At 40.7% G+C, this 12,011-nt stretch overlaps 1 protein-coding gene across 3 annotated transcripts in view; it reads right to left on the minus strand.

Annotated features, from left to right (window-relative positions):
• Positions 1-12,011, minus strand: part of VMP1 (vacuole membrane protein 1) — a 69,175-nt gene that overhangs the window by 27,897 nt on the left and 29,267 nt on the right. For all 3 annotated transcript variants that reach the window (XM_063340275.1, XM_063340276.1, XM_063340274.1), the window contains 2 exons: positions 11,782-11,949; positions 6,924-7,055 (listed from right to left, as the gene is read on the minus strand). In XM_063340275.1, coding sequence (XP_063196345.1) covers positions 6,924-7,055; positions 11,782-11,949 — 300 coding nt within the window. The remainder of the gene's footprint in view (positions 1-6,923; positions 7,056-11,781; positions 11,950-12,011) is intronic.

Genomic DNA, 12,011 nt, shown 5'->3' on the forward strand with positions numbered 1-12,011 from the left:
CCTGCCACCTCTGTGCTCTACTCCTCCATTCAAGTCTGTGCAGTAAAATGAAGCAACACGTGCCCTTTGACACTTGGCAATTTTATAGTGGCACACGAAAGCGTGAAATAAAATTTATGATTTCTTTGCTTGCTAAAGAACTCCTTTCTATTCAGTTCTTGTAGGAGATGTGGCAGTGAGTTGATCCAGCAGTCTACTTCACGGAAGAGAGCTGTCAGTTTGGCATGTCAGAGAAGGAGTAAGGCTGTTAGAAGAGTCCAGCAATGGACAACACTACCCAGAAGAGGTTGTGCTCTCTCCGGTCTTGGAGGGCTTCAAGACCAGACTTGACAATGCCCTGAGGAACCTAAGCTGATCTCACAGATGACACTGCTCTGAGCAAAATGTTGGACTAGAAACTGCCTCAGGTCCCTTTTCAAGGTGAATTTTTCTGCGATTCCCTAATGAGATACTAGCAGCCACCTACAGAAAGAAGAATGAAACAAAAGAATATCCTATCGCTCTGGTTCCCACACATCAGCCGTTGACCGCTGCAGCCTTTGCTTCTACTGTTGAAAGTGTACACTGGCGTTGCCTCCACCAACATGCTGACTGCCTAAAATTCCATTGCAGCTGCAGTCAGTGCTCATTTATCTCAAAACTACAACTGCAATTAGTTACTGCGGCCACAGGTCTGCCAATCTAGTTATAGTGGTGGGATGAGCAATCAAATGCACGGTGTCAGATTTTTTTTATCCATTACAAATTATTAAGCCCTATTTTTTGGGTGGTTTAAGATTCAGACACTGTAAGGAAGGGCTCATGATCGCTGGAATGAAACAAGTTATTGTTTGCTTTAGCCACCATCATCAAGAACGGAAGCACTTTTTGATAACCAGACAAATAGACTGACCTTTTCAATCCCTGACAACACAGAGCCCAAGTCACCAGCACTGCAAATAATACACTGTTCCTCCACAGAGAACTTTGAAATAAGTTAAGGAGGAAAACCCAGGCACAGGAAAAACCACTTGTAGAATAAAAGTGAGCAATTTCTAACACAGCTGACAAATCTTTTTGCACACACCAGTCCTCCTGCTCAGCCCAGCCAGCAGATGTGCAATGCTGAGCAGACCTCTCGCTTCTTCTCCCTGGGAAGTCGCAGAGGTTCCCAGACAGCTTAGAGAAGTGGTCTGCATACCAGACTCTTGTACAACACAGATATTTAAACAGTGTCTGGAGCAAGGGGGGGAAAAAAAGTAGCCATTTTCGTGATTGTGATACCGTAATTAATTTCTATCAGTTATTGAAGGCTCTCCCTGAAAAAATATTTTTGAAGCAGCTTATCTGACCCAAACTTTTGATCATTTATCGGTCTTTCTCAGAATACTGGGGAGGGAAATATTAAATATTTAGGACCAAACCGTTCCTTTAGAAACTTGTGTCGAGCATCCCCATGCACGCAGAACAGAGCATGCAGAGTTCAACTATCCGCGTCTCCACAACTACAGCGCAAATGCAGCTTGCAAGATTTCCAGTAAACTTGGTGACATTCCTTCTGAAAAGATTCATTTCTGTTGTAAAGTGAGAAATTTGTTACTGAAAAAACTCCTCTGAGCGAATATCCCGATATTGAGTGAAAATATTGCAAACTAATCCAGATTTCTTTGGTGGCTTGATAATTTCTGATTTATGTACTTACACACTAAACATTAAAATAAGAGAGGACTGGGAAAACAAGTTTTAGGGACTTTATCACAATGAGCCGTTCAAAGAAGAATGTGAAAAAGTCATCTCTAGATTACCATTAGCAAAGGTAACGTAATGCTCATTGCTGTTTTTTCCTTATCTGTAAGCAGGTGTGCAAATGAATAGAACAATGCAGGCACAAGACTGCCCTATTCTCCTGCCAGTGTCCAAAGAAACCCAGCGAGGAGGTGGCTCACACGTTTGTTACTCAGAACTCCTATTGTCTGCCCTCTGCCTCTGTTAACTCTTTGCTACCTCCTTTCTCAGGAAGCCCTCCATAATGAGTTCCCGTATTTAAAGCTTTCATTGAGTCATTCCAAAGCTTATTCCAACTCACTAATTTGGGAGAACAATTGAAAACCAAGCTGATACTTAGTATATTCACTGCTTATTATATTGTCTGTGGAAAAAAAAAAAATCACCAGGCTTTAGTATTAGTTCGCTATCAGTTTGCTATCTCACTCTCAAGCTATAGCACTCATACCGAGTTTTTTAAGTGAAGCTTCAAGGTTTGATTAGGCTTGAGTTTCCATTTAATTATGGGCCAAGATAAAAGAAGATACCGCCCCTACACATATTAACAAATGCAGGCATCAAACTTCAGGAATGCAGTGTGTGAAGACAAGCCTCCTGCTGGCCACCCGTCAGGCAGCCTAGACCGAACCCCGGCGATCTCTCTCGTACGGCACAATTAATAAAGAGAGGGAGCTGATGAGGAAAGGAGCGACTGGAAGACTGAGCAAGAGAAATTATGAACGGAATTTGACGTTGGGTTTAAACAAGTTATTTCTGGGAAAGCAAAAAAAAAAAAAAAAAGGCAAAAAAAAAAGAAGTCAAGGTTTTCCAGTTATTGTATGTGACTCTACCACTTCCATTTTTGTAACAACTGCTTTATAAAAACCTGCTTGCGGTCTGCTTTAACTTCTTTTTTCTTGTACCAAATACCTGTAAAACCTTTTCATTAAGCAAGCCAGCAGCCAGGGAATCCTTTTCATGCAGGAACTTATCAGATACTAGCCGTTAGTTTAATCACGGGAGAGATCCATTTTTAATTTGGCCATCTTCTTTTACACTGCTAATTAAGAAACATTCAGCTTATTAGTTGAACCCAATCATTCCATTTGAATTAAGTCACAGTGTCATGTCAGAACACAGTGCTGGGTTCTCCCAGTAACCATGGCTGGGTGTGGTAGAGCACTTTGTTCTGCTTCTGCAAAGAGAAACCCCACATGAAGATGGGGAAAAGCAACCGGGCTGGAGGCACCAGACCTCGCAGAAACGCTGGAAAGATGGATTTAACTTGCGCCTAGCTGTTGCTATCGCCAAAGTTCATCAGTTTAACTCCTTGCAGACAAGAAGTCGGCTCTCCGAGCAGGAAGTTGTTCGGTGGAACTCCTGACGCAATGCAAACCCCAGCAGTTGCAGCTCAGTTTAATACAAACCCTCTTGAGTCCACGTTGACAAATTCTTTAACAAGCCCTGTGGTTACAGGGAAGCTGGTTTCAGTCTGAGTCACTCCTGTTCAAACAGTTTACTGGAAATGGAGGGGAGGGGGAATTTTCAGAGAAGTCATGTGATGGCCAGACAAACCACAACCAGTAAAGGTTCAGTGGAGTCAAAAACAGGTCCCAGCAACAACTGACACTCAGTGCGCAGATGGCACTCAATCATTTACAAACCAGTCCTGCTGCATCTCAGCATGTCTATGGATTTAACCCTTTTTCGAGTTCGTATTCGTCCAGAGGCAGGGCACAATTTGGAAAGTAAACAAACAGCTGTGGCTGATAGTAACACGGGCAACTAGAAAATATTTTCACATGGAAATTTGGCTGTAGCAGTGCTGCACAGAAGCAAAGCCCGATGTGTAAATCATTAGTTCTTAAAAATATGCTACTTAATGAATCCAAACACTTACAGTCAATTAAGGATTAGATATACAGCAAAGATATTAGTACTTTCTCCTCTTAGCAAGGAGTACCATGATACAGCAAGGGCCCACGCATTATTGCTCAGTACCTTGAGGGAAGCTGGCATTAAAAGCTTCATTTTCACCAGAAACCCTCCCTCAGCTTTAAGTGTTTCAGCACGACAGAGAAAAGATGAGAATACTTAACAATCAGCAACTATTAAACTGGGAAAAGAGAGTCCCTGCACACGTGTGTGTAGCCATGAAACCAAACAAAAGTATGGTAATAACACAGCGCGAGCAATGTGCTGCCCCAGCACTAAGGAGTAGATTCACTTCCCCTAATTGCGAGGTTGGTTTGAAGGGCTGCACTGGAGATACTCCCCGTGGCTAAAAGGGGAGCTCTGATAAAAAAAAAACCTCCTTTGCTCTGGAATTCAACTGGAAGAGAGTCAACAGCAACTGAGGTGCGACTTCACATATTCGCAATTTTAAAATACTGCCTTAAGTGTTAACAAATCAGAGCGGGTCGCTCTGTTCCTATAGCATGCTGGGCTCTGCATTGTGTGGAGCTCTGGAAAAAAAAAAAAAAAGAAAAAAAAAAAGAAAAGAGCTCTGCTTGTAAACCACACTCCTTCTCCAGGGCAAAGTCGCTCCATTTGAACAAGAGCAGCTCTGACGCTCCCTTTGTGTAACTGGGACTAACTCGCTGGCGTGCGCAGACACACAGGAGAAGTGAGTGTTCCTTTAAAATGAGGGGCTTTTTCTGAAGTACGCTAATGGAAAGTACAAGGCAGACTTACACATCATCTGCAGGCTAATGAGTTTTCTCAAAACCTAGCTCAAGGAGACAGGTCACTTAGATCTGAGATTTATGACAGAAAATCCATCAATAGACTCTTTAAAGTAAATAGTATTTCACTCTGGGTAACTTTGAACCGGGCACTAAACCTTTACGCTGTTTAATCCTTTTAGGTCCATTTTTTTTTTCGGTTGTTTTTTAAAGCGCCAAGCTAACAAGCACATTCCCCCTCACAGATCCTTCAGGCTGGATGTTATATTCATGGTCTGTTCTCACCATAGAAGATCCTCATCTGGTTCTCAAAATTACCATTGTTTTTGAGAAATAGCAGCGACCAGCTTTCTAAACAAAACGCACGCAGGCAAAAACGTCAAGCCATTTGGCTGTGCCTCGTAGGCATATAGCAGCTCAGCAGAAGTAGAGGGGGAAGCTATTCTTCCAAATCTTAACACACCCATTTTCATGCCTTTCAAAAAAGGCAGGGTGAAGCGAGACCTTTACGCTGAAAGGAGGCTCCTGCCAGTTGATGTCAAGCATCTGTAGTAGTCTCCGTGGCATAAGACACTTGTCACATCCCCCGTGTTTTCTTAAGCACAAGGCTTCAGCTTGGGAGAGTGGGAGAAGCTGATGTAGGTAATAAAAATTGTTATTGAGCAATTTAAAAATAGGCATCGTAACCGTTCATGAATAGCAATTACAGAACAAATAGCGATAAGCTGTGCTGAAGGTTGGGATTTACTCAAGGTCATAGGAAAAGGCAGGCCTGTCTCCCACAGACATCTAGCAAAAACATGATTGAAGCCAAAAGCAAAAAGGAAGTCATATTAGCAAATGGAAAAAACTGAACTGTCAGTTTTATGAGTGCAATACAATTTAATCAGATTGTCAAAGCCTCATGTTAAAAGAGTTTTGCAGAAACCAAACCACAAATGGCGTTTAAAAAGATTTTTTTTTTTTTTCCTGGCCATCCATCCACAAAACAACATGTTTCAATCCAAATTCAATTGCCAAGAAAATAAAATCAAAAGTACTGGTAAATAACACCATCATTTTTCTTAATTAATTACACAACACCATTCGTTTACTAAGGGCAGTCAATACAGCTAGCTGTATTTTGGCCTGTCCTGACAAAATGCTCTCTAGCAAAAGTTTTCTTCCCAAGAATCTTACTGTGCGTTCTGGAAACCAACCCTGGCTGCTCCCACAACTGTACGCGCATATAATTTGCTGGGAGAGTTTCAGTAAACACAGATAGCATTTCAGCTCTCGAGTCATGTATTCAACTGGTTTCGTTCGTGTTTCTTTTGTTGGGGTTTTTTTTTTGTTTTTTTTTTTTTTTACCCCAACTTGATTTTTATACAGTTAGGGATTAGTTTGCAAAGCAAAGACCGATGATAGAATAAGGAACAAAGCAGATTTTTATTTTTTCCCCCGCTGTATCTTTAAAGAAATAGAAGAATTAACTATTTACAACAGCACAAAAACCCTTTGGAACTTTCTAGTAGGGGAAGGCTCTCAGGAAACACAGGGTTTACTGTTAGAATTACTAGATTGCACTCAGTATTTCCAGACAAACCACTTTCTTTCATGGAAAAGATTCATTCATTTTTAAAGAGAAGAAGAAAAAAGAAAAAGTATATATTTATATCAAGAAAATACTCTGGCAGAACAGTTTAAAGACAGCAGTGCATGGTAAATAGCATCTGCTGGTTTTTAATAGCTGTCTCATGACCCATTTCAACTTAGTGGCAGTCAAAACAGGATAAGAAGGAAAAATACAGAAGAGAAATTCAGTGGCAAGTAGTTCGAGGAAAAAATGTTCAGTTTCTTCTAAAACACTACCAATAACTTGTGAACAGGATGCAAACTCCTGACCTGAATGAAAAATTATCTACTATAATATCTGACTGATGTACAGCATGAGTTGCAAACTATGCTGTAACACAAGCAGTATTTAATCCATCAAGAAAATAAATGACAAGAGCAACAAAAAGGGATTCAGAGCAGTTTGGCTGCATTTTCACATCAGGAAAAATATGTTTCCTCAGGCTGATGAATGGGTCACGCACTGGCCCCTTGGGGTGTTAGTGGCAAGGCAGACAAATGTCATCTGAAGGGGATGAGCTAACTGATAATCACCTCCTGGCCCAGGGAGTCTTTAAATGGAGCTCTAACAACCATGACTATGGAACAGCACACTCCTCTGCCGCATGCCTTTATTGTGCTCTTCTTGGACGTCTAAATAAATGCAGTATTTGTAGCAAATACTTCAGCTGCACTATTGTATATGCTCCAACAAGCTGCATTCTTGTCCTCCCATCACCAGAGGTATCTCTACCCAGTGGAGGATCTTTTTCCATCCCTGGGAAGTCCCTTGTGAACTCACACCAACTGATTTTTGGCCCATTCCCATTTCATCGGAATGGTTATTTACTACATCTAGTTGTTCTGTGTTTTATTAATTCTGTTGTTTTACACTGTTCTTACTTGTGCAGTCTCTGCATGTTCCAGCATCTCCTCAAATTCCTGGTACTCTTCATCATCAGGTTCAGCACCAGAGAGTCGGGCCGCCCTTGCCATAAAATATGGAGGTAGCTCTCCAATGGCTGTGCCAGCACCCTGGGAAAAGAATAATTCTGATTTATTTTCATGTTTATTCTTAAATAGGAAACACGTGATATGCACAGTCCCGTGGACATTTCAAATGATTAGAACTGATGAGACCAGCTGCTTTGAGAAGTTTGCTTTTAACCACCAGGTCAAGTTTCTCCTGCTATAACATACTGCTGTTCCTTTGAAACCCTGCTTTCCCCCTTTAGCAAAATTCAGCTTCTCCCAGTGCAGACTATCACGCTGCAAGTCAGCGGCTCCCAAGCTGTGGTCCCCAAGGTCAAAACGACATGATCTGTGTATCTCTGGGGCACACTGCCCAGCCCCAGCAGAGCTCCGCAGCCGGTGGCCAGCTGCCATAGAGGCAGTCACGGGGGGGGGGGGGGCTGCACTCCGACACCATCCCTGACTCAGCACAGAGCTGCCATCTCACCCCACCGCATGATGCCAGACACATTTGCCGGCATGTGACAGCCCTTGCTCTTGAGAGGCCTTCAAAATAATCTGGGAACTCCTCCCCGGTGCCGTCACGCAGTTTACTTCTTCAGTCATGAGACTTTGTGCAAGTGTTTATTAGAAAACCGGCTCGAGTTTTACTACAGCTACCAGCAAGGAAAATAAGGTTAAGCAAAGCCTGATCTCGAGTTTTCTCCCTCTTTCAGATGGAATGAACAAAAGCCAAGAGAACTCGAGATGAATTCTCACCACAGGAAAATTATATTCGTTTTCTCAGGACATCAAATGACTCATTTCAATCTTGTGGGTAAATGCAACTTTAGTTTAACCAAGGAAAAAAAAGAAAAGAAAAGAGAGACAGCTAGGATTGAACATAGGAATAAACAGAGGCTAACGAAACAGGAACTTGACTAAACTCAGAATGGTTTAAATATAGGACAGGTAACAGCACAATAGTCGGGCACCACACTGGAAAAGTGCTAAAACTTAGCTACACGCAGATGGCTTTTCTCTCTTAGGGTCAGTAGTGAGTAACAAATGCTTCTCTATTCCTTTGAAGCAATGTGAAAGCTTTTCAATTTCCTTTGTTCCTGCTCTATACGCAGCTGCAAGCAAGGGAGAATTCCAGCTGCTGTGGATATTCCAAATCAACAGGTCGTGGTTTTAAATACCTCTGCTCTCCGCAGTTACCCAAACTGTTAAATTCTCAGTTTAAGCACATAAAGTGCACAGCCTCATATGTTTATGCCCTTATTTTCCACAGAAGAAAAATTCAAACGAGCGCAACAAGCTGAACTTCATTAAACTGGCCTATTTCTGGCACAAGGGAAGATAAGCCTGAAAACAGTAGCAGCAACGTTTCAGAAAAATTAACTTGAGGTTATGTTCTCAGGGTGATGCAAGAACAAAAAGTCACATTGCTCCTCCAGGCTCTGCCAATTTGCTTTGGCTTCATTTTGTTAACTGAGGAAGAGGTTCGCATGCGTGTACTGGACATGAACTTTCTTTTAAATTGGCTAAGTCACATGCTCATTATTACAAAACATTTCAGAAGTGCAATAAAAATCATATGATTTCATGTTTGCTGGAGATAGGTTCCTTAAGTGCATTAAAAAAAAAAAAAAAAAGCAGCAATTAAGGGATCCAAACCAGTAACTATTTAACTGCTTTTTGTAACATTAGCTGTCCATTTTCACCATTTAACTTTGAATGTCAGTTTTGCATGGAGATTCCTTGGACTAACAACAAATTGGAAAGGCAAATGCTAATCAAAATTCTTTTACACCAATACATTCAGAAAAGGAAACTGGGAAATTACTCCACTAGAAAGAGTCCTTTAAACAGATTTTATCCTGGTCAGGACACAGGCCGCCTGTTCTGCTAATCCTGAGCAATTAAACTTTTTTATTCTTTCCCCTTATTTCTTGTAAAAAAAAAACAAAACCCAAAAAACCCACACAAACCAAAAAAAAGCTGCAGCACATTAAAAATGTAGGGCACTATTGAATTCCTTGTCCCTGTGGGATGGAAGGCTGTGAAAACTGGCATACACCTAGCAGATTGTTTTTGAGAGTCCTTCTGCAGGCCAGGACTGGCGGAGCCAACTTTTACAGCGATTGAAAAAAAAGCATAATTTTCGTTTCACCTAATAATTCCTTAGATACGGTGATATTTAATCCTCGTAACACTCATTATCAGCAAAAATGGCTATCACTGACATGCAGGGGACTAGTAATGATTTTAATCTCTGGAAAAACCTGTACCTGGTTTAAGTTGGCTGGAACAGCCGCTGATGTTTTTGTGATCTGAATCAAATCCCTTGTGCAGATAAATTCCCGCATTCAAACCTTGCAGGATACTTAGTCTGGGAAGCTTTATAGTTGGAGGTCTGCAAAGTCCCCACTGGGACCGACCTGCTTTCAACATTTCACATGAAAACTTATATTGCTACCACCCTCCTGTCTCCCTCCAAACAATCAAGGAGATTGGCCAGGTTTCACTTTGGAGCCTTTCAACATAATTTCACTTTACAAGTCTAGAGGAAACAGGCTGCTGGTGGTGTTATACGTATTCTTCACAGGGCTCCATGTGCTGCATTAGGAGCACATCTGTATACATCCAGTAATTCCTTTTCTTTTACATTTATTTGGTATTTAGCATAACTTCAGGTTTTGGATGTAATTAGAAGTTGATGGTTCCATTTTAAAAAAAACAACGCGTTTGGTGAGCTCATTCAATCATACCCACATTAGGAATTAAACTTAGTATTCCTGATTTCAGTTTAAAAGCAGAAAATTAATTAAATTCAATATTTTTTTTTATTAAGGTTTTGCTTTGCAAAAATCAGCCTTTTCACTTTCTGAAAGTCACCGTTACTTTCCTGTTAAAGGGACATTTGGTCTAAGAGTGACAGATTCAAAAATAAGTTTCTTCAACAGCTTCCATAAAAAGTGAACTGGAATTAGGACAAAAGAAACATACTGGAAGAAGCAGCAGCAATTGCCAACTTGATTTGGCTTACAGGAAATTAGCAAGCAATGTTTATGTACTCATGAAACATTCCAAGAAAGCATAACATTGCACTAGACACCACTGGTAGACAGAGGATGCTCCCAAGGGGAAATCCAGTGGAGACAGAGTTCAGTGAAAAGGTAGCTGACAGTGAATTTGAAGGCGAGAAGAAAGAAGGTGGGGGGGAAGAGTGGGATACAAACGTTCCGGCTCCATCCTGTTCCCTCATCCTTTCCCCAGCCTGAACCAAGAAACGCAGCTCAAATGGGAGCCTGAAGGTACCATTTGTTCTCCCTGGTGGCTGCTCAGATGGATACAGGCTTTCAGTGCTTGCAATCCTATTAACTAATTTCTAAACTACTTAATTCTCATCATAGTTCAGCTTTTTTACATGCTGAAGATTAAGCAACGCGTGTTTACCCTGAGCTACATTTCTATTTTGCAACCCTAGAAACGCAGTTGTAAATGCCATTTTTATTACTCTAGTCTCCATTAAACAAACTTAAACAGAGGGGGATGAGGAAGAAAATAAAAAGAAATCTTATATTTATGGTCTTATAAGTACTTGCACGTTTAGCTATTTATCAAGTATTTGGGCAATTCTGTCCTCTCATTGGAAAGAGTGAAATTTAAGACGTACTTTGCTTCTTGAGAGGGCTTTAAGTCCACTTTCTCTGTTAGTGTTTTGACTTTGGTACTGCTACACATTACTTTAGTCTGTCATGCATACAACTAACTGGAATTTTTATAAGTAACGCAGCTGCTGATAATTTTAAAAGTTCTAGTGACCAAAGTTGCCTTAATATATCTTTTCATATTCATTAGAAGGAACGCAAGGGCAGACAACAGATACCATGTATTTTCAGAATTTCCTCTCTCTACCTCTGAATTGGACAACCAAGAATTTAATAAGTAAATCACCCGCTAGAACAGGAAGTCAGTAGTAAAATAAAGTTAATTTGGCATGCCGTTCACAGCAGATGCATCTGTGTAAACTGCAATTCAAAATTGACACATAATGAAAAAAACATCTTAGCTGACCAAAATCCTCCAAACTTCTATAAAAAGCAGCGGGGGGGGAAGAAGAAGAAAAAAAAAAAAAAAAGGAAAACGGAAAGGAAGTTCCAATGACAGCGTTTCCTAAGACCCTGGTTCACTTCAGACAGGAAAAGCAGGTTAGCCTTTAAGTGAAAAGTTTGCCATGATGGAAACAGGCAGAGAAACAGAAATAAAATGCACAAAAGTGTGCAACGTAACACTTTTCTTATTTAATCCAATCTACTGATGCAACCCAGAAAAACACCTTAGCTATGATATTAGGGACCAAGTCTTCCATATGAGTAACTGCAACTTCACCCAAGTTACGGGCTCTACATTTTTGAAATTATTTATTGCTTAATTGCACGCAGTGTAAGACCTGACAGCTGCAAGATCATTTGGGGTGCAGATACCCTTTCTAAAACTTACCTTTTACATCAACCGCTTTGAAGTACGCGAGTGTTTTCTGCTAGCATTTAAAAAAGTAGACAACAGTAGTTGATAAAAGATAGCCCAGTAATATCCTATTATTTCTCTTTAAAGGACATTAAAATTATCCAAGACTAGAAGGTTGATCAGGAAAGCATCTATTCACGCTGCAGATATACATGCTACTGTTGGCCGTGGAAGCCATCATTATTTTGCTAATTCAGGAATTTTTGTGTATTGCTCGACACAGAAATGAAGGGCATACATTAAAATTGTGTAAGTTTTATAAAGCGAACCTTACCCACATGCAGGCCTCCAGCCTGACTTTTGAGATGATAGCCCATAGAGAGATGGATCCTTCAGTCGTCCCCTCATCAGGGCAGATAATTTGATCCGGGTAAGGAGGCTCAGGGAAATTAACTGAGTTACATTCATATGCAGCAAGAGTAACTGATGCTATGTGTGGACCCTGAAAAAACACGAGTAATTTCAAATGCATTTTATGTTAGTTATAATACTAATTAAAATTAA

Source organism: Chroicocephalus ridibundus, chromosome 7, assembly GCF_963924245.1.
Source record: "Chroicocephalus ridibundus chromosome 7, bChrRid1.1, whole genome shotgun sequence".
Taxonomy (NCBI): Eukaryota; Metazoa; Chordata; class Aves; order Charadriiformes; family Laridae; genus Chroicocephalus; species Chroicocephalus ridibundus.